Raw genomic sequence first — 24,258 nt, 5'->3', positions numbered from 1 at the left:
AATGGATAGTCACTAAAGCGCGTAGACCTACCTGAATTTGGATAGTTACCGGGTTTGGACTGGACTTGACGTGTCCAGTAGCCTCTGAATAAAACCACAATACATACATATCAGATTTTTTTTAATTAAGAGTAAACATTAAATGTATGAATTCGATATAGGCATCAAGGTTATACAATAAATATACACTCCTTTTGTATTTTGAAATATATATTGTTAAAATAAGGCTGTCTATTGTACTTTAGTCCTACAGTTCATAAAGGCAGGGCATGCAACAGTGGGCATGCCAAAATTAAGCAAAAAAAGTATGTTGTATTATGCATGAGAACATATTTGTAAGGCATAACTTACTCTGCTTATTTGTACATTTGGAAACAGAGATGGTGTAATGTACACTGAACAAAAATATAAATGCAACATATAACGTGTTGATCCCATGTTTCATAAGCTGATGTTTTCCATATGCACAAAAATATAATTTCTCAAAAAAGGCCACTAAAATGTGCAGTTATATCACACAACACTATGCCACAAATGTGTCAAGTTTTGAATGAACGTGCAGTTGGGATGCTGACTTCAGGAATGTTCACCAGAGCTGTTGCCAGAGAATTGAATGTTAATTTCTCTACCATAAACTGCCCTCATGTCATTTTATAGAATTTGGCAGTACGTCCAATATGCCTCAAAACCGGAGGCCACGTGTATGGCATCGTGTTGGTGAGAGGTTTTCTGATGTCAACGTTGTGAACAGAGTGCCCCATGGTGGCGGTGGGGTTATGGTATGAGCAGGTATAAGCTATGGACAACGAACACAATTGCATTTATCTATGGCAATTTGAATGCACAGAGATACCGTGACGAGATCCTGGGGCCATTTATCTGCCGCCATTACCTCATATTTCAGCATGATAATGCACTGCCCCATGTCACAAGAATCTGTACACAATTCCTGGAAGCTGAAAATGTCCCAGTTCTTCCATGGACTAAATACTCGCCAGACATGTCACCAATTGAGCATGTGTGGGATGCTCTGGTTTGACGTGTACGACGGCATGTTCCAGTTCCCGACAATATCCAAGAACTTCACACAGCCATTAGAGGGGTGGGACAACTTTCCACATGCCACAATCAAATGGTGGTCACACCAGATACTGACTGGTTTTCTGATCCTATCATCTTTTTTTAAGGTATCTGTGACCAACAGATGCATATCTGTATTCCCAGTCACATGAAATCCATAGATTAGGGCCTAATGAATTTATTTAAATTGACTGATTTCTGTATATGAACTTTAACTCAGTAAAATTACATGTTGCATTTTATATTTTTGTTCAGTATATAATTAACTGGTGGGACATATTGTCCTCCAGAGGGCAGTCATTGTACTGTAATAGTATCGTAATTAATGGTCATGTTCGAGAGCATCAAAACCGCAATGTATTATGGGTAAATTGTGATTGACTGATCAACAAATAATGAGCCGCTATTTACAATGCAAGGTGATTTGTAGAACAGTCAGTCGGCAGTTGCCTACACTGTCGGCTGCAATGTCGAACCAGCCCAATCAATGTCTTCAACACAGGAGGTTGGTGGCACCTTAATTGGGGGAGGACAGGCTCGTGGTAATGGCTGGAGCAGAATGAGTGGAATGGTATCAAAACACATGGTTTGATGCCATTCCATTTGCTCTATTCCAGACATTATTATGAGCCATCTTCCCCTCAGCAGCCTCCACTGGTCTTCCATGTGTTGTGATGCAATGTGCTTTTAAATTAACTGTAAATCACCTTGACCACAGTGGTATCCTTCAAGCTATTATTACAATCATACCTTTTAAATTAATTAATTTACCATTCAGTAGTAGCGTATGACATGTTTGCCTACTGTGGATGTACAAATCTAATCTAACGTTTTGAAAAACTACACAGGAGACTATTCTAATAAAATGTAGGCTGTCTGTCTAATGCGCAAGTGATGAGGATTAAGACTATTCATTAATCTTTACTTTGTATTCAGACATCTTTTGTGCTTGTTTGCAGGTGAGAGATAGCCTTTCCTTAAACAAACTCTAGGTGGCGTGGAAGAATGGTGTTGCATCCCTCCAATAGTTGCAGACACATGTCGAATCGATGCCAAGGCTCATTGACACTGTTCTGGCGGCTCGTGGTGGCCCAACGCCCTATTAAGACACTGATGATGTTTCCTATATTTTGGCAGTTACCTGTAGTTAAAGGGTAAGTTGTTGTACAGACATTTACTGTCAGATTAAGAACATTGTCTGCCATAAGAACAGTGTACATCATAGATGTGTTAATGCTACATTTATGTACTGGTTAACGCTGACAAACGTATTCATATTTTCAGGAAGTACGTGCATTGTTATTTTTTCAATTTACTAATATTTTTCTTGTATCACAATATGATATAACAGAACCCCAGTTATAAAATAATGTGTGAAGGGAACCACCTGTAAACATGGAGAAAGTATTCTCCCATTATATTACTATGAAAAGACAGATGAAACAGAATTAATAGAAGTGTAATGCCAATCAAACACCACAGATAGGCCTATTACATACAGTATTTAGTCATTGGAGTGACATGTTCATAAAAAGGTGTTGACAACTCCTGTAGTTGATCATCGTTGATGTTCAGGCGCAAAGTGTATCATGCGTGTGGTGTAAAGAGTTGCTGTGGTTACTTTCTCTGCCGGTGTTAAGTCCAATGCATAAGGTCTTATTTCAAAACATGTCCTTGGGGAACTGGAAATGGTGTTTAGCAGTCTTTAAAAAGTCATGCTATTGATCCTACTGACTGAAATAGCCTCCAATTGTTTACAATATCTGTTCAATAAGTCAACATCTGTTTTTAAAGAGAGCTACAGTTGTTCCACTGGTTCAACACCCTTTTCCAGTTATACCTAATAAACCTAATTATTCATGAAGACCTTGGGAATCTAGGACCAATATTCCATTAGGTAAAATCATTGTCTTGTAACTTTACCAAACAAATACCTTAGGCCAGGGATGAGCAACTTTGATGGGGGTGGGGGCCACAACAAAGCCGAACTCATCATTGGGGGCAGCAGTGGCTCACTGGTCTGTGTACCCACATCCATACTCACACATGCAATCAGAGCCTTTTGGGGGCCATTAAGGGAAGTTTTACGTTTCAGAGTTAATTTTCTGCAATTCTATACATATTTGCCACGAGGCGGAGAAGATTTCTCAATTTTATAACTAATTTCATGCAATTCTACTAATTTTGTCATGGGGTGGAGAGAAAGGTTTGCAGTTTTTAATATGATGTGACTAGCAACATCAATGGAGGCCCCCCAAATCGGTAATTCAACCATGATTACTAAAAGTTTAGATAGTCCTGTGGCCAGCTAACTTACAATCACAGTTGTTTTTGCTGACATGGGCTAATTGAGTGACTGACATAACGAGAGAAACTGCTGATGCACAACCAAATTTCAAAATGTCACCTTGTGTATTCTACTAATCTAACTCAACAGTAAATTGAGACCCTGACAGATCTTTTGTTTTAAGGCTTTGAAAATTGATCCGTGGGCCTACAAAAGGGGGGCCCGCCTGTTGCCCATCCTTGTCTTAGACCTTAAAAGGGCAGCTCAGCTCCTTCCAATGTTAGTATGCTATTGACCGTTTCAGTTGGTTTTCGTTTTAACCTATGCATAAGACCGGGGTATGATAGCATATCCATTACAAACTAAGTACTGTCCAGGGACATGGTGGTTTCAACACTTTTCAGGAAGCAAGACGCTCAAAAAATAATTAATAATATATAAATGATTTGATCATGTTAAAAACATAACAGCCCTAAAGCTCTATCACAAGTTAAATATCTAGTTCTACCATATTGAGTGTTTCCAACATAGAAAATATACAGAATAGAAGACTGCAACTTTTGCTAGAAATTGAGTCAAGATTCTGAGATCAACCCCAGTCAGTTTACATTCAATTCTGGTTTAGACCAAAACAGAATTTTAGACATGATACCAAAATAGATGAATGCCAATGGGGGCATAATTGTCTTTACTCTGCAACAATAAACATCAAATATATGTCTTTATCTTAGGAGTCAGGTGAGGTTTCTGGCATTCCTATTTTCCCCATTAGTTTCATTTGATCAGCTGTGGTCCAACAGACAGATGGCCCCAGTTAATTTGGTCGAGGTTGGAGGTATGCTGCACTTTGTAAATGAAAATTGAAGACACACCGGATAAACACCTTTTGGAGTATAGATTTGTATAAGATATCTCCACACTACTGTCCATGCAGCTCCAACCTGCTTGGGCCAGAGAGGGTTTTAAAGGGTTGTGATGAATGATGTCATTATTGGCTAAATGGATTTAACGATGAACTATATTTACTGAGGTTCAGCATTCAATAGACAATCCATTTATTTGATCAGTTCCCTTTCCACGAATGTCTTCTGTAAGAAACAGTCAGGATGAAATAAGCAGAAGGTTCAATAGATGAACAAATGCCCTCCAAGTCCTATATTACGTCTACAGTGTCCGATTTCAGTATTAAACTGTTAATTTTCTCTTAAAGCCTGCATAAATCAGTCTCATAACGCACCACGTCTTCGGATTCACAGGGAGCCATTGGGACTCTCCTTACTCCCATTGCGCTCTGTTGGTTGAGCGATTTTGAGATGTGCCAGTTGGTTGAGCTGGTGCTTGTTGCAGACTGGGATCTTGTTTGCCTGCAGGCTCTTGGTGTGGCGTGAATACCAGTCCCGCTCGAACGTAGCCCTCACCTGTTCCACCAACGTTGAGTTCTTCTCTTTCACCCCCTCCGCCTGATTGATCACCAAGCCTGCTCCAGCGTTGAACGTAAACTCATTCCCCACCCAGTCAAAGTTGCCTGTGGGACAACAGACACCCGTCAAAACCGTTAATCAGAAATATAGATTCAAAGGTACTAGCCAAATAGTCAACCCACCTCACAAGCAAACTAATCAATCCACCAACCAGTAGCTAGACCAATAATTTAATTAAAAAAATTTAAAAACATTTGAAAAAGAGTTATTACTCACCTGAAATGAATGCAAGTGAACTCACCTATGTACACAGCACTGTCTGTCACCATTAATCTGTTATGGTTGATTCCCTGTAGCGTGCCATCTCTCTGCTCCCTGGGGCTGAAGAACTTCTGCACAAAACACACAAGGACTGGCTTAGCAGTAGTGATTAATGAATACATTTTACATGACCTACAGTAGGTTTGCAGGTACAGTAGAGATGAATACATTTTACATGACCTACAGTAGGTTTGCAGGTACAGTAGAGATTAATACATTTTACATGACGTACAGTAGGTTTGCAGGTACAGTAGAGATTAATACATTTTACATGATGTACAGTAGAGATGACTACATTTTACATGACCTACAGTAGGTTTGCAGGTACAGTAGAGATGAATACATTTTACATGATGTACAGTAGAGGAATACATTTTACATTATGTATAGTAGAGATGAATACATTTTACATTATGTATAGTAGAGATGAATACATTTTACATGACGTACAGTAGGTTTGCAGGTACAGTAGAGATTAATACATTTTACATGATGTACAGTAGAGATGACTACATTTTACATGACCTACAGTAGGTTTGCAGGTACAGTAGAGATGAATACATTTTACATGATGTACAGTAGAGATGAATACATTTTACATGACGTACAGTAGGTTTGCAGGTACAGTAGAGATTAATACATTTTACATGATGTACAGTAGAGATTAATACATTTTACATGACGTACAGTAGAGATGAATACATTTTACATGATGTACAGTAGAGATGATTACATTTTACATGACCTACAGTAGGTTTGCAGGTACAGTAGAGATTACATTTTACATGACCTACAGTAGGTTTGCAGGTACAGTAGAGATTAATACATTTTACATGATGTACAGTAGAGATGAATACATTTTACATGACCTACAGTAGGTTTGCAGGTATAGTAGAGATGACTACATTTTACATGACCTACAGTAGGTTTGCAGGTACAGTAGAGATTAATACATTTTACATGATGTACAGTAGAGATGAATACATTTTACATGACCTACAGTAGGTTTGCAGGTATAGTAGAGATGACTACATTTTACATGACCTACAGTAGGTTTGCAGGTACAGTAGAGATGACTACATTTTACATGACCTACAGTAGGTTTGCAGGTACAGTAGAGATGACTACATTTTACATGACCTACAGTAGGTTTGCAGGTACAGTAGAGATGACTACATTTTACATGACCTACAGTAGGTTTGCAGGTACAGTAGAGATGACTACATTTTACATGACTACAGTAGGTTTGCAGGTACAGTAGAGATGACTACGTTTTACATGACCTACAGTAGGTTTGCAGGTACAGTAGAGATGACTACATTTTACATGACTACAGTAGGTTTGCAGGTACAGTAGAGATTCATAAATTTTACATGACCTACAGTAGGTTTGCAGGTACAGTAGAGATGACTACATTTTACATGACTACAGTAGGTTTGCAGGTACAGTAGAGATGAATAAATTTTACATGACCTACAGTAGGTTTGCAGGTACAGTAGAGATGACTACATTTTACATGACTACAGTAGGTTTGCAGGTACAGTAGAGATGACTACATTTTACATGACCTACAGTAGGTTTGCAGGTACAGTAGAGATGACTACATTTTACATGACTACAGTAGGTTTGCAGGTACAGTAGAGATGAATACATTTTACATGACCTACGGTAGGTTTGCAGGTACAGTAGAGATGACTACATTTTACATGACTACAGTAGGTTTGCAGGTACAGTAGAGATGAATACATTTTACATGACCTACAGTAGGTTTGCAGGTACAGTAGAGATGACTACATTTTACATGACTACAGTAGGTTTGCAGGTACAGTAGAGATGAATACATTTTACATGACCTACTGTGGATATGATTAAATACAGTGCACTGCAAAAGTATTGGGATAGTGACACATTTTTTGTTTTGGCTCTGTACTACAGCACGTTTTGATTATTTTGTGGCCGGTAGAAAGGAATGTCAAATAATGTAGTGTTTTTTTGGAGTCACTTTTATTGTAAATAAGAATAGAACATGTTTTTGATCACTTCTACATTAATGTGGATGCTACCATGATTACGGATCGTCCTGAATAATGATGAGTGAGAAAGTTAGACGCGCAAATATCATACCCCCCAAACATTTTTATCGTAATGGTGAGAGGTTAGCATGTCATGGTGGTATGATATTTGTTTGACTAACTTTCTCACTTATAATTATTCATGATTAATTCAGGACTATCGGTATTCATGGTAGCATCCAGGTGATTGTGGAGGCCAGGTCATCTGATGCAGCACTCCATCACTCTCCTTCTTGGTCAAATAGCCCTTACACAGCCTGGAGGTGTAGAGATTTTTAGAACAGGGGCGCAACTTTCACTAGGACAGGGGGGGACATGCCCCCCACATTCTGAAATCGCATTTTTGTGCCACCTAGTTTTATAATTGAAATGTAATACAAAGGAAAGGGGGGATACCTAGTCAGTTGTACAACTGAATGCCTTCAACTGAAATGTGTCTTCCGTATTTAACCCAACCCCTCTGTATTAAATCAGGCGACGGTGTGCTTTAGGACCATGCGGACGCCTCTGAGCAGTCGGGTAGGCTGTTTGGAGTGTTTTTCCGATAGGATAAAAAATATATACAGTACCAGTCAAAAGTTTGGACACACCTACTCATTCAAGGGTTTTTATTTTATTTGGACTATTTTCTACATTGTAGAAAAATAGTGAAGACATCAACACTATGAAATAACACATATGGAATCATGTAGTAACCAAAGAAGTGTTAAACAAATCAAAATATATCTTAGATTCTTCAAAGTAGCCACCCTTTGACCTTGATGACACCTTTAAACACTCTTGGCATTCTCTCAACCAGCTTCACCTGGAATGCTTTTCCAACAGTCTTGAAGGACTTCCCACATATGCTGAGCACTTGTTGGCTGCTTTTCCTTCCCTCTGCAGTCCGACTAATCCCAAACCATCTCAATTGGGTTGAGGTCAGGTGATTGTGGAGGCCAGGTTATCTGATGCAGCACTCCATCACTCTCCTTCTTGGTCAAATAGCCCTTACACAGCCTGGAGGTGTGTTGGGTCATTGTCCTTTTTTAAAGCCAAATGATAGTCCCAATAAATGGAATCATGATGGCATGGCATATCGGTGTAGAATGCTGGCTGTTAGCAATGCTGGTTAAGTGTGCCTTGAATTCGAAATAAATCAGTGTCACCAGCAAAGCACCCCCACACCTCTGCTTCACGGTGGGAACCACACATGCAGAGATAATCCGTTCACCTACTCTGCGTCTTATAAAGACACGGCGGTTGGACTCATCAGACCGAAGGACAGATTCCCACCGGTCTAATGTCCATTGCTCATGTTTCTTGGCCCAAGCAAGTCTCATCTTAGTGGTGTCCTTTACTATTGGTTTCTTTGCAGCAATGATGGCCTGATTCACACAGTCTCCTCTGAACAGTTGATGTTGAGATGTGTCTGTTACTTTAATGAACTTATCCTCTGCAGCAGAGGTAAATCTGGGTCTTCCTTTCCTGGGGCGGTTCTCATGAGTGCTTGATGGTTTTTGCGACTGCACTTGAAGAAACTTTCAAAGTTCTTGACATTTTCCACCCTGACTGACATTCACGTCTTAAAGCAATGATGAACTTTAAATTTATCATTGCTTATTTCAGCTGTTCTTACCATAATATCAAATCGGATTTTATTTCTCACATGTGCCGAATACAACAGGTACAGTGAAATGCTTCCTTACAAGCTCTTAACCAACAATGCAGTTAAGAAAGAAAAAGAGAAAAAAAGAACAAAGTAACAAATAATTAAAGAGTAACAATAAAATAACAATATGGACTTGGTCTTTTACCAAATAGGGCTATCTTCTGTATACCACCCCTACCTTCCACAAATTAACAACGCACACCTGTTAATTGAAATGCCTTCCAGGGTACTACCTCATGAAGCTGGTTGAGAGAATGCCAAGAGTGTGCAAATCTGTCATCAAGGCAAAGGGTAGCCACTTTAAAGAATCTCAAATATAAATATATTTTGATTTCACTTTTTTTTGTCCCTCCCACTTCTAAAACCAAAGATGCTCCCCTGGTTTAGAAACATACTATATTCTTATTTACAATTAAAGTGACTCCAAAATGATACAATACATTACTTACCATTCATTTCTATTGGGCACAAAATAATCTTTAACACAACCAAAACAAACAGCAAATGCCTCCAACAAGTTTTGTAGAGTCAGAAGCTTTATGTAATCATTGCAAGTTAGGAATGTGGTACCAAATACTAAACTTTTGACTACTTTAATACACATAAGTGAATTTGGGGGGGGGGACTATGTACAAAAAGTCCTGTAATTTCTAAACGGTTCACCTGATATGGATGAAAATGCCTTCTAATCAAAGCTTACAGTCTGCACTTTAACCTCAGTCATTGTATCATTCAAATCCAAAGTGGTGGAGTATAGATTAAACAAATAAAATAAAAATGTATAATTGTCCCAATACTTTTGTAGCTCACTGTAGGTATAATGAGCCTGGTAAAGTAGCTATGATGATTCTGTATAACATCAGTTTGTATCCAGGTAATGAGGATGTAGGCATGTGGTGTCCACACTCACAGCCTCCATTGAACAGTTGGCCAGCTCCATGCACAGGGTCTTCAGGGACCACACAAAGTTAAAGGTCAGGGGATGCGTCTGCTCCCAGCAGCTTACTAGCAGACGCACTTCGATGTTCCTCAGGATCAAGGCCTCCCGAAGCATCCCGTCTATACGTGACCAGTATCTGCCAAGGTAGCAAAGATTTACACACTAATCTGTTTGGTAATTACAGGTCATTATACACAGTTACATCCTATCGGTTTCGTTCGATCAGTTGTCATTGTATTGTATAAATGGGCGAACAATACAACACTAACAATAAGGTGATCAGGTGCTGTCAGTATCAACAAATTGCTCACCTGTGAGCATTCCTGTTAGTGAGAGGCAGATAGTCTGTAATGGATATGTAGATGAACCTCTTGGCCTTTTGGATCACGTAGGATATGGCATCAAGGTCTCTGGTCCTGTCTTTAGGGCAGAAGACATCTGGAGAGCTCTGCCACAAGATAAGACTGTTAAATCATTGGAGAGTAGAGAACGGAGGCCCTCATGTCAATGCCAAGGCTTTACAGATGCAATGAATCATTGTCATTGTTGTCGTCCTCATTATTGTTATCAAATCGTCGTCATCATCACCACCACCACCACCACTACCTCTTGGAACATATCTTTGTCCATTAGTATTCCAACAGCATCGTTACCTTCTCTCTACTTGTCTCTAACTGATCCTGTCTCTGTTCTTTATTTCTTGATATATAATAATAATATTAATTTAATTGGTAAAGCTCTTTTCTCACACCCAAGGTGCAATAAAATAAAAATACATTTAAAAAAACACAGACAACAATCTAAGCTATATACAGGTCTGGATGACATGAGAACAGAATTAACAGAGGTCCTTGAAAGCTTTTCTGAACAGCACGGTCTTGAGCTGTGCCTTAAAGGAGGCCAGAGACTCTGCAGCCCTAATAATGTCTGGAAGTGTGTTCCTCAGCCACGGAGCCGCGCTGCCTAAAGCCCTGTCACCCATAGGATGTGTGTGATGAGAAAAATGACAGATCACAGTTCCATGCTATCAATACTTCTGATGATTAACGTTCACTCTGTTTTTCAGAAATGTTCATCGACTGGCCTAATTTACAACCAGACAAACGTATGTTTTCTGTTGGAAGCAATGCAATGTTTCATCCCGTTAGCGTACTTAAAACACCAGCTGATTAGTCATATCGAGCTGTATAAGACACAGCTTTTTTCACCCAACTGCCACCTCTCGTCAAAGTTCTTACTGTGGGAGGACATTGCAAATGTTTACATCATTTATATACCAGGACAAATGTAAAGGCTTTAACCAAGAAAAGTATTCAAATAGTATGCATAAATATTGGCAATGTATTATTGCTAGCAAGAAAAACCCCAAAGAATTCATAATCTCTGTAAAGTATTCATTAATTTAGTATAAAATGAGCTTGTTTCAGAATGATACAAATTACTACTGATACAGAATGCTAAAAAATCATTTCAAGGCCCTTGTTAAAAGGTCACATCGTCCAGACAAACTCCTGTCTTTATGCATGAAGCCATGTGAGAGAACGATTAGTTGTCACTCACAGAGACAAAGACTTCAGCCTTGGTGTTGTTGAAGAGAAGTGGAAGGTTCTCATCTTTGTTCCACAGGGCGCTCAGCCTTTTGGACCACATGGACGGTATAAAGTCCTTATACTGCAGCTGCCAGTAGAGGTTGAATACCCTGTGCAGGTCCAGTGCCAAGCAACTACAGTTGTAGACGATGATGCCCAGTTCTTTCATCTGAGAGACAACAAAGCAACAGCACAGATGTTGTACGGTGTTAGCATGTGCCCCCAGGGACTCCACCCATACCAAATCCTTACTTCACACATCTCTTCTCATCCTGCCTCCCCCTCCTCTCCTTCCATTCCCCCTTTTCCATTCCCTCTCCTCCCATATCCTACTCCCCACACTTCAATTTCCCCTTCTCCCTCCTGTCCTCTTTTTTGTTTCCTCTCCACAGCCCAGTGCTCCTCTCCCTTCCAGCCCTGAATCCTCCCCATCGTCTTCTGCCCTCCTCTGGCCCTGGACGAGGCAGGTAGTCCTCCAGGCCCTTCCAATCACCAAGCCTCTTCCATCCCTTCTCACAGCAGGGTTTCAAGTGATGCACTTCTCAAGCAAATGTTTATTTCAGTGATAAAGATAGACGGGCTAGGTACAGCGAATGGGGTCACACTTTAAATCAACCTTTTGTACTTTTTCAGCTTTGAGCAGCACCACGTTCCCTTTTTGTCCTCACTCAATTAATTCAGCATTGTCCTTTCTCGTACGCACGTGAAAACGGTGACGTTTTGTGCCAACTATAAAAAGTTGCATCTCTTTTATATTCCGGATGTTTGTGCAACCTAAGCCAATTAATGGATGCTGTTCTCCTAGTGTAACTAGCAGTGTTTGAATAAATATTGATTGCAGAGTCATTGGACAAAAATCCCCAGAGCTGATGGTTGTACACAGTACCCTCAAAGTGCCTGCAATATCAGACCTCAAAATGAAAACAGGTTTTGTGTACACAGTAGATTGGTTTAAGTGTTTACGTAATCAAGGTATGGAACATATTAGTCAGTATGAGGAACACTCATCGGTGGACTGGTCTCATTGAATGGAGAATAAATGTTACAGAAATATACACGGGTGGCCTCCCGAGTGGTGCAGTGGTCTGAGGCACTGCATCGCAGTGCCACTAGAGATTCTGGGTTCGAGTCCAGGCGCTGTCGCACACCCAAGGGGCGGTGCACAATTGGCCCAGCATCATCCAGGTTAGGGGAGGGTTTGGCCAGCAGGGATGTCCTTGTCCCATCGCACACCATCGACTCCTGTGGCGGGCCGGGCACAGTGCACGCTGACACGGTCAAATCAAATCAAATTTTATTTGTCACATACACATGGTTAGCAGATGTTAATGCGAGTGTAGCGAAATGCTTGTCGCCGGGTGTATGGTGTTTCCTCCAACACATAACTTCCTGGTTAAGTAGGCCTTGTGTCAAGAAGCAATGTGGCTTGGTTGGGTTTCAGAGGACGCACGGCTCTCGACTGTCGCCTCACCCGAGTTCGTCCGGGAGTTGCAGCGATGAGACAAGACTGTAACTACCAAAAAACTTTTAAAAAAGAAAGAAATATACACAGGTAGGTAATATAATGGAGTGAATATACTAAGATACCGTGGACAGTGATCGCCAGTCCATGGTGGCGCTGCCGATGTAGATGTGCTTCCTGTCCACCACCCAGAAAGAAGAGTGCAGAAAGCCTTTGGTCAGGGCTGTCATGTTAATGTAGTGTACCTCACCTACACAGGTAGGAAAAGACAGAATCGACAGAGATAGAAATCAGTGCTGTGAAAAAGTATTTGCACCCTTTCTGATTCTCCATTTTTGCAGATTTTTGATACAGAATGTTATTGCAACACCAGGGTTGTGGGTTCGATTCCCACGGGGGACCAGTATGAAAAAAGTATGAAAATGCAGTCGCTCTGGATAAGAGCGTCTGCTAAATGACATAAATGTAATCAGATCTTCAACCTAATATTAGATAAAGGGAACCTGAGTTCACAAATAACCCCAAAAATGTATACTTATTTTATTTATTTAATTAACGATGTTATGCAACACCCAATTCCACTGTGTTAAAAAGTAATTGCTCCCTTACACTCAATAACTGGCCGTGCCAACTTTAACTGCAATGACTTCTACCAAATGCTTCCTATAGTTGTTGATCAGTCTCTAACATCGCTGTGGAGGAATTCTGGTCCACTCTTGCATGCAGAACTGCTTTAACTCAGCGACATTTGTGGGCTGCTCATTTCAAGTCCTGCCACAACATCTCAATTGGGATTAGGTCTCGACTTTGATCAGACCATTCCAGGAACTGATAATATTTAGTATCAAAATATCCAAAAGTAGAGAAAATTTGAATGGTGGCAAATACTTTTTCACAGCAATGGGGTTAACCCTATTGGTGCATTGCGTAAGGGTGTGTGCCCTTTAAGTCGCTTCCCTGACACACCGTTCACTACCCAGTATTTTCTATAAAATGGCAATATACTGTATACGGAATGTAAATGTCACTGTAGCTCTGGTCTTGTGGTTGACAACATGACTCACTGTGACGAGACAGGCTCTTCAGCTCTGAAGAGTTGATCATTCCACTGGCTATCTTCAAATTGATTCCCTTCTTCTTCAGTCCCTGCAGTCTTTGCAGCAAAGCCTGGCCCTGTAACCAAGAACACAATTAATTGGATCACCATAGGTCAGGGGTAGGCAACTAAATTCAGCCGCGGGCTGATTTGTCAAAGCGGGTGGTCGGGGGCCGAAACGTAATTATAATAATTTGTACACTGCAAAATGACCACAAGTAAGCTCAAAAATATATTGCATTTGAAACTAACAATCATTTCATACCTAGATTACATTGAGACACAATCATACACTACCTGACCAAAGGTATGTGGACACCTGCTCGTCAAATATCTCATTCCAAAATCATGGGCATTAGTATGGAGTTGGTCTCCCCTTTACTGTTATAACAGCCTCCAATCCTCTGGGATGGCTTTCCACTAGATGTTGGAACATTGCCTCAGGGACATGCTTCCATTTAGGCACAAGCATTAGTGAGGTCGGGCACTGATGTTGGGCGATTAGGCCTGGCTCGCAGTTGGCGTTCCAATTCATCCCAAAGGTGTTCGATGGGGTCAGGGCTTTGTGCAGGCCAGTCAAGTTCTTCCATACCGATCTCGAAAAACCATTTCTGTATGGACCTCGCTTTGTGCACTGGGGCATTGTCATGCTGAAACAGTAGGGCCTTCCCAAAACTGTTGCCAAAGTTGGAAGCACAGAATTGTCTAGAATGTCATTAAGATTTCACTTCACTGGAACTAAGGGGCCTAGCTTGAACAATGAACAACAGCCCCAGACCATTATTCCTCCTCCACCAAACCTGGCACTATGGGGCAGGTAGCGTTCTCCTGGCATCAGTGTAAACGCGTCAGTCAGACTGCCAGACGGTGAAGCGTGATTCATCACTACATAGAACGCTTTTCCACTGCTCCAGAGTCCAATGGTGGCGAGCTTTACACCACTGCAGCCGAGGCTTGCCATTGCGCATGGTGATCTTAGACTTATATGCGGCTGCTCGGTAATGGAAACCCATTTCATGAAGCTCCCGACGAACAGTTATTGTATGGTTGTTGCTTCCAGAAGAGGTTTGGAACTCGGTAGTGAGTGTTGCAACCGAGGACAGATGTTTTTTACGCGCTACGCACCTCAGCACTAGGCAGTCCCGTCCTGTGAACTCATGTGGCCTACCACTTCATGACTGAGCCGTTGTTGCTCCTAGACATTTCTTCACAGTCGACCGGGACAGCTCTAGCAGGGCTGTCACTGAGCTCTTCAGTAAGGCCATTCTACTGCCAATGTTTGTCTATGGCGATTGCATGGCTGAGTGCTTGAATTTATACACCTGTCAGCAACGGGTGTGGCTGAAATAGCCAAATTCACTAATTTGAAGGGGTGTCCACATACTTTTGTATATATAGTGTATCTATTTTTATTTTGTGGGAATAATTGAACAGCTTTCCTAAATATAGTAGTATTTTTAGAGCATGTTAGTGGGTTGGGAATAATATGCACACATGACTGTAAGTCGCTTTGGATAAAAGCGTCTGCTAAATGGCATATATTATTATTATTATATTATATTTTTTTTGTTTGCTGCTGAATTGTGATTTTAAAATATAGATTTTTAACCAATAACCAAAAATGCATTTCATTTTAATGTAATTTTTTACATTGGGCCAGGCTCCAGCAATTATAATTGTGTAGGCCAGAGGGCCCCCAAGTGCAATTTCTCTCCAGTTAAGTTTTTTTTTTTTTGGGGGGGGTCTACTGGTGTGCCAACACAATAGATGGGCTTGGCTTTGGCTGCAAACTAATAATGGCACATTCTGGCAGAATGTGGCCATACCCAGTCTGCATAAGTCTATAAAGACAATGTGTGAGCGATGGATAAGACTGGATTTAAGGCTGATCTTTGAAGCAACAAGAAGTCACAGCAGCTGGAATAAGGTTAACAAGATATGTATACATACTCCCTGGATACAGCTGTTTCTTATTTCTTGTTTTCTTTATTATATACTTTTTTTAAATGATTATTTAGACTATTTTATTAATAAGTGCACTGTTGGGTAGAGCTCACAGTTAAGCATTTCACGGTGCTTTTACAATACAACTTAAGCTATTTGTATTCTTGGTGGAAGAACAGTAATGAGCATCTTATACAATAAATTTGGATTTGTTGACAAGAAAAAGACCATAAGTAAAACTGCCACGTAAAGTAAGTGTTATGGCTAGGTATGATAAACAGTAATGCCTTATTTGCCCTGGGGGTGCTACCTGTTTGGTTGTTGTGCTTACCTGCCTAGAAGATTGTAGGAATCTGGATTCATAGTCCGGGGGGTTCAGGTTCCATTGAGGTGACACAATCTCCACAGAGTGACCAGCCACTGCCAGGTCCAACAGGCTGTGCAGCCCAGCAGAGAGGGGGAGGTGGGATGTAGCATTCTCAGAGAAGGTGACATCTTCTGGAATATTCTCCACAAGCACTACCCTGTGATTGAAAATGAGTGAAAAAAAAACTAATTTAATGACACATGGCTGTTTTTCAGCCTTGTAATTGAAAAGACCTAGAAGCCAGAGAAGTTTAATTAAAGAACTGTTATTTTAATAGAGTAATTTACAGCACAGAGACAATTATGTCTGTCTGCATTAGCCACAGAATCATCTGTAACTTGTGCAGCTGCCTTGGGATGTTGTAAAACGAGGTCATATGCATTGACGTTCACCTATGATTACCTCCTACACTATATTTTAGAAAATTATCCATCTAGACATTATTATCACCGAGATCAGTTGTAGGGGTGAATAGAAGACTGCCTTCTAACAGGAACACCGTGGCAGAACTCTAATGGAACTGTGGCACATTTTCCAGGACATCATTTAGAATCATTATCTATGCATCCGGCTGCTTTCAAGTAGAGTGAATTATAGTATCATAAATGTAATGGAAATCAAATATGAAAAGTTTAAAAAGGCTTCTAAACCCAGCCAGTGAAGTCTCAACACCAATAGTCAATCATCAAGCCTGGGTTCAAATAGTACTTGTTTTCTTTGAAATACTTCAAGTAATTATTTCATTTTAATTTTATTTAACTAGGCAAGTCAGTTAAGAACAAATTCTTATTTTCAATGACGGCCTAGGAACAGTGGGTTAAGTGGATTAAGTGCCTGTTCAGGGGCAGAACGACAGATTTGTACCTTGTCAGCTCGGGGATTTGAACATGAAACCTTTCGGTTACCAGTCCAACACTCTAACCACTAGGCTACCCTGCCACCCCGATAATAGGTTGAGTTTGCTTGGAATTTCAGGGTTGGCATTTTTGGGGATTATGCCATTGGTTCCACTGCATCAGGCAGGCTCAATTACACACAGTGAAAGAATTTTAAAGAATTTGAACCCAAGTTTTAGTTTTTTTCTTTACCCCACCAAATTGGCACTCCAGCAGGAAATCTCTACTTTGCCTCGCTCTCCAAGGCCAACAAGAAAGGTCTTTAGATCAGGTTTAACACTCGCAAGGCCAGTATTCCAGGGAGCATTCTCAGAGCATGCACAGATCATCTGGCACGTATATTCACTGTCATTTTCAACCTCTCATTTGAAAGGCTGGTTATGGCACATATCAACAGACACCTTAGACCCACTCCAATTTGCATACAGCCCCAACAGATCCATAGACGATGCAATCTCAATTGTACTCCACACTGCCCTCACCCACCTATACTGTATAAGAGGAATACCTACAGTTGAAGTTGGAAGTTTACATACACTTAGGTTGGAGTCATTAAAAAAACTTATTTTTCAACCACTACACAAATTTCTTGTTAACAAACTATAGTTTTGGCAAGTCGGTTTGTGCATGACAAGTAATTTTTACAACAATTATTTACATACAGATAATTTCACTTATGAATGTTCACTATATCATTATTTCAGTGGGACAGAAGTTTACATACACTAAGTTGACTGTGCCTTTTAAACAGCGTGGAAAACTCAAGAACATGATGTCATGGCTTTAGAAGCTTCTGATAGGCTAATTGACATAATTAGAGTCAATTGGAGGTGTACCTGTGGATGTATTTCAAGGCCTACCTTCAAACTCAGTGCCTCTTTGCTTGACATCATGGGAAAATCTAAAGAAATCAGCCAAGACCTCAGAAGAAAAATTGTAGACCTCCACGCAGCCATCATACCGCTCAGGAAGGAGATGCGTTCTGTCGCCTAGAGAGGAACGTACTTTGGTGCGAAAAGTGCAAGAGCAAAGAGGCCTACAAACCTGACTCAGTTACACCAGCTCTGTCAGGAGGAATGGGCCAAAATTCACCCAACTTATTGTGGGAAGCTTGTGGAAGGCTACCTGAAATGTTTGACCCAAGTTTAAATTGTTTAAGGCAATGCTACCAAATACTGATTGAGTGTATGCAAATTTCTGACCCACTGGGAATGTGATGAAAGAAATAAAAACTGAATTAAATAATTCTCTACTATTATTCTGAAATTTCACATTCTTAAAATAAAAGTGTTGATCCTAACTGACCTAAGACAGGGCATTTTAACCAGGATTAAATGTCAGGAATTGTGAAAAACTGAGTTTAAATGTATTTGGCTAAGGTGTATGTAAACTTCCAACTTCAACTGTATGTGAGAATGCGGTTCATTGACTACAGCTCAGCGTTCAACATGATTGTCCCCTCCAAGCTCTTCACCAATGTCATGATGTTGGCCTCGGGGTAGGTTTACGACAGTCATAAATACTTCTTCCCCCCTTTTTCCTCTCTCTACCCTACTGATGTTACATTTGCAAACACCTTGGTTAACAGAGATTCTGGGAACATCAGAAGGTGGGGGGAAATTAACTATATTGAATGAACTATATATACTATATTCTTAATTAATATGATGTCAGTTCGGTTGTCATCTGTGAATTAGGCCCGACGAAGTGGCCCGCCCACATAAAGAGACATAGATTGTAAACTATGAAACACACCCCTTTTCTCCCTTCCTATATAAAGCCTTGACGACAATATAACCTCCTGTTCCGAGGATGTGAGGATGACGGTCCGATGTCCGAATGGTTCAGATAATAACTACAGAACGAAGCCAACATCAGCGTGAGCTTTCGTTGCGAATGGTAGGAACTTTGAACTCTTATTCACTACAGAAGTGATACCTCCTAGCCGTTGAGTTAGCAACAGCAGCTGCAAACAAGGGTTAGGAAGGAACAGACAGGGTATCCCGTCTATCACACAACGACGTTACTACAACGTTTTAAATTGACCACCAGGGACATTCTTCAAAGGACTCGGTTTGGCAACACGGCCTTCCATCTATCACCAACCTACCGAAGCGCAGCTCAGGGTAAATATTTATTGCATTTTCCTTTTCCAAATGGGCGGTAATTCAGAATGCATAAGATACTGTATTTACGATAGCACAGTGTCGCCCTTTGTTCCTCAGTCTTCCCGCTCTTTCACTCAAACCCAGCCCATTTTCTTTTGTGTAACAAGCTGTCATATCTGTTCCGCCCGCTAGGGACGTTTTCCTTTATGACGTAATTTGTAATCAAGTTATGATTAATTATGTGTATGTGTAAATAAATAATTAAACCCAATTTTGTATTGCTGATTCAACATGTTAGCCAGGGTTTGTGAATATAACCAAGAATTTACAACATTCAGATGAGACTGAATTAAGGTAACGATTAATATTGACTGCTATTGATGTAAAATATTACTAGATCTTTAAAAGTTTATTCAGAAGATAACAGCTCTATAAATATTATTTTGTGGTGTCCCGACTCTTTAGTTAATTACATTTACATGATTAGCTCAATCAGGTAATATTAATTACGGATCAATTATTTTATAGAATAGCATGTCATAGCAATTAATCCGGCATAGCCAAAGACACGACACCAAGCTTAGGAGCCTGGGACTGAACACCTCCCTATGCAACTGGATCCTGGACTTCCTGACGGGCCAACCCCAGATGGTGAGGGTAGGCAACATCCCCTCCGCCACGATGACCCGCAACACGGGGGCCCCACATGGGTGCATGCTTAGTCCCCTCCTGTACTCCCTGTTCATCTACAACTGTGTGGCCATGCACAACTCCAACACTATCAAGTTTGCTTACGACGTGAGGATGGTAGGCCTGATCACCGGCGATGATGACACAGCCTACGACGACACAGCCTACAGGGAGGGGGTCTGTGACCTGGCAGTGTGGTGCCGGGATAACTTCTCCCTCAACATCAATAAGACCAAGGAGCTGATTGTGGATCTGGGGGGGGGCAAGCACGCTCTCCACCCACATCAACGGGCCTGCAGTGGAGCAGGTTGAGAGCTTCAAGTTCCTCGGTGTCCAAATGACTAAGGAATTAAAATGGTCCACTCACACATGCACAGTTGTGAAGAAGGCAGGACCAGTGCCTCTTCCCCCTCAGGAGGTTGAAAACGTTTGGCATGTACCCTCAAATCCTCAAAGTTCTGCAGCTGCACCATTGAGAGCATCTTGACTGGCTGCATTACTGCTTAGTATGGCAACAGCACCAGTCTCGATCGCATGGCACGACAGATGGTGGTGCGGACAGCCAAGTCACAGCCTCTACATCAGGCGGTGTGAAAGGAAGGCCCGGAAAATTGTTAAAGACTCCAGCCACCCAAGCCATAGACTGTTCTCTCTGCTTCCCCATGGCAAGCGGTACCGGTGCATCAAGTCTGACACCAACGGGGCTTCCCGAGTGGCGTAGTGGTCTAAGGCACTGCTACCTGTGCCACTAGAGATCCTGGTTCGAGTCCAGGCTCTGTCGTAGCCAGCCGGGATCGGGAGACCCATGGGGCGACGCACAATTGGCCCAGTGTTGTCTGGGTTAGGGGAGGGTTTGGCCAGCAGGAATGTTCCTGTCCCATCGCGCATTAGCAACTCCTGTGGATGGCCGGGCGCAATGGACACGGTTGCCAGGTGTACAGTGTTTCCTCTGACACATTGGTGCAGCTGGCTTCGGGGTTAAGCGGGTGTTGTGTCAAGAAGCCATGCGGCTTGGCTGGGTTGTGTTTCGGAGGACGCACGGCTCTTGACCTTTGCCTCTCCTGAGTCCGTACGGAAGTTGCAGTGATGGGACAGGACTGTAACTACCAATTGGATACCATGAATTTGGGGAGAAAAAGGGATTAAAAAAAGTAAAATAAATAAATAAGGGATTTAATAAAAGTCTGGAGACCAATAGGCTCCTGAACAGCTTCAATCCCCAAGCCATAAGACTGGTAAATAGCTAACAGAATGGCTACATGGACTGAGTTGACCTGTGTTTTATTTCTGCACCCTCTGTATGCACACTCACAGGACTCAAACACACACACGTGTGCGTATACAATCAATTACGCATCATATATCCTGATGCCTAGTCACCTGACCCTAATACATAGTATCACTCCAGTATCCCTGCACATTGTTTATATAGTATTGGAACTGACCCTGTACAGTACATAGCTTCTTACTTTCTCATGTTCTTATTTGTTGTGTGTTTTTGTTATGTTATTTTTAGTGGTACATTGATATTGATTACTGCAGTTGGGGGTTTGGAGCTTGCAAGAAAGGCAGTTCAGTGCACATGACATTAAAACTTGAAATACATTTTAGAAACACAGTGTCTATTGTCTCTCCATGAATGTATCCAGGTCTAAGTGAAACATATATCAGTGTCTTAGGCTGTCATAGCAACCTGACAACAAACACAGATCTGACCTAACGAACACAGATGTACGTCAAACTGTGTGCTGGTCCATAAGGACATCAAAGCTAATTGATCATAAGTAATTGAATTAAATCTTCTAAAGAACTGTGTTACATCTGCCAAGAATGTGTTCTATTTCAATTTCATAGACACACCACGCAGTACATTTCTGTACATTGCAAATTCAGTTGCTCTCCTTAATGTTTCAAACCCCATTCTAGCCCAGCAGGAGTGCTGAATATAAGGTAAACATATTGGAATTAGTGTGTCAGCCTGAGTGTTTTAGACACACTGCATGCTTTTATCAAACCCGAATGGCTCTGAAGGATGGGTTTCCTCCTACGTTTAGCCATTGGATAAAGGAAGTCATGCAACATCAAGCCAGAGAAAATGTGCTACTCCATTAGCGGATCTGCAATTACATTATAATATCTGGCCTCCTTTCCTATCCTTTGTAGAAGACATGGACCCAGCTACTTTCACAACTCCATAAACAAACCCAAATTGGAATTTGTATCACTATTTTTTACTCTTGTTTACTTTTTGTTTGATTCTCTCTCTCACTCTCTCTCTCACACACACACACACACACAGTTGAAGTTTACATATACCATAGCCAAATACATTTAAACCTAGTTTTTTACAATTCCTGACATTTAATCCTCATACAAATTCCCTCAGGTCAGTTAGGATCACCACTTTGAACGCACCAAAGTACGTTCATCTCTAGGCGACAGAACGCGTTTCCTTCCTGAGCGGTATGACGGCTGCGTGGTCCCATGGAGCTTATACTTGCGTACTATTGTTTGTACAGATGAACGTGGTACCTTCAGGCATTTGTAAATTGCTCCCAAGGATGAGCCAGACTTGTGGAAGTCTACAATTTTTCTTCTGAGGTCTTGGCTGATTTTCCCATGATGTCAAGCAAAGAGGCACTGAGTTTGAAGGTAGGCCTTGAAATACATCCACAGGTACACCTCCAATTGACTCTGATGATGTCAATTAGCCTATCAGAAGCCTATCAGAAGCTTCTAAAGCCATGATATAATTTTCTGCAATTTTCCAAGCTGTCGAAAGGCACAGTCAACTTTGTATGTACACTTCTGACCCACTGGAATTGTGATACAGTGAAATAATCTGTATGTAAACAATTGTTTTAAATTACTTGTGTCATGCACAAAGTAGATGTCCTAACCTACTTGCCAAAACTATAGTTTGTTAACAAGAAATTTGTGGAGTGGTTGACAAACGGGTTTTAATGTCTCCAACCTAAGTGCATGTGTATATAACTCAAATTCTATATAATACCTGCTTTCAGTCTGGTTTTGGGGTGGGGCTCTGTTGGAGCATTGGGGTAGGATTAATCTGGTAGGGGATCAGTGTGTGTTCTGTTAGAGCATGGGGGGTTTGGGTAGGTTTAATCTGGTAGGGATACCTGCTTTCAGTCTGGTTTTGGGGTGGGGCTCTGTTGGAGCATTGGGGTAGGATTAATCTGGTAGGGGATCAGTGTGTGTTCTGTTAGAGCATGGGGGGTTGGGGTGGGTTTGATCTGGTAGGGGATCAGTGTGTGTTCTGTTAGAGCATGGGGGGGTTGGGGTGGGTTTGATCTGGTAGGGGATCAGTGTGTGTTCTGTTTCTGTGGGTTTGATCTGGTAGGGATCAGTGTGTGTTCTGTTAGAGCATGGGGGTTGGGGTGGGTTTTTGATCAGTGTGTGTTCTGTTAGAGCTGGTTTGATCTGGGGGATCAGTGTGTTCTGTTCTGTTAGAGGGGCATGTGGGGGCATGGGGGTTGGGGTGGGTTTGATCTGGTAGGGGATCAGTGTGTGTTCTGTTAGAGCATGGGGGTTGGGGTGGGTTTGATCTGGTAGAGGATTAGTGTATGTTTTTCCCTCTACCTGTTCTTTCTTATCTGTATAATTATGAAAATGCAACATAAAATTACAAAAAACTAAATTGCTTCTGCTTTATCTTGCCAGATCATTGATTCATACCAATCCAATACCGAGCAAACATTCTTCATGCTGGGAAATGGTTGAATATTGGAGGAAAACGCCTCCAGAGTGGCACAGCGGTCTAAGGCACTGCAGCACTCTAGCCACTCCTGTGGCGGGCTGGGGGGATGCACGCTGACAAGGTCGCCAGGTGTATGGTGTTTCCTTCGACACATTGGTGAGGCAGACTTCCAGATTAAGCAGGCATTGTTTCAAGAATCAGTGCGTCTTGGCGGGGTCGTGTTTCGTTGGACGCACGGATCTCAACCTTCGCCTCTCCCGAGTCCGTACGGGAGTTGCAATGATGGGACAATTGGACACCACGAAATTGGGGAGAAAAAAGGGGGTAACCCCCAAAAATATATATAAAAAACATTTGGAGGAAAACACAGTTAATCACATAAAACGGTAATAGGGCAAGTCAAGTGAGATGTTGAGCAGACATTCAGTTCCTGGCCCTGGTTGAGTCAGCAAGCAGACAAAATACCGTCAGTGCTGCAAAACCAAATTGACCGGTGGCGTACCAGAAAACGTGACTGGGTGACTAACCACTTGAAATCAGGTCATGACGTTGGAGAAAAGGAATATGGTAAAGGACACTAAGGTGTTCATATGTTCCATAAGTAAAGCACTACATA

At 41.5% G+C, this 24,258-nt stretch overlaps 1 protein-coding gene across 1 annotated transcript in view; it reads right to left on the bottom strand.

Annotated features, from left to right (window-relative positions):
• Positions 1-91: 91 nt before the first annotated feature.
• LOC118369811 (inactive phospholipase D5-like) overlaps positions 92-24,258 on the bottom strand; it is a 62,643-nt gene continuing 38,476 nt past the window's right edge. Inside the window, exons 3-10 of the mRNA XM_035754519.2 lie at positions 16,195-16,387; positions 13,888-13,996; positions 12,949-13,073; positions 11,333-11,530; positions 10,084-10,220; positions 9,743-9,908; positions 5,090-5,180; positions 92-4,892 (exon numbers count right to left, since the gene is read on the bottom strand). Coding sequence (XP_035610412.1) covers positions 4,618-4,892; positions 5,090-5,180; positions 9,743-9,908; positions 10,084-10,220; positions 11,333-11,530; positions 12,949-13,073; positions 13,888-13,996; positions 16,195-16,387 — 1,294 coding nt within the window. The 3' untranslated portion in view covers positions 92-4,617. The remainder of the gene's footprint in view (positions 4,893-5,089; positions 5,181-9,742; positions 9,909-10,083; positions 10,221-11,332; positions 11,531-12,948; positions 13,074-13,887; positions 13,997-16,194; positions 16,388-24,258) is intronic.

Source organism: Oncorhynchus keta, chromosome 36 (assembly GCF_023373465.1).
Source record: "Oncorhynchus keta strain PuntledgeMale-10-30-2019 chromosome 36, Oket_V2, whole genome shotgun sequence".
NCBI lineage: Eukaryota > Metazoa > Chordata > Actinopteri > Salmoniformes > Salmonidae > Oncorhynchus > Oncorhynchus keta.
Note: the sequence above shows the minus strand (reverse complement) of the source record. Positions and strands in the feature narration are given on the sequence as shown.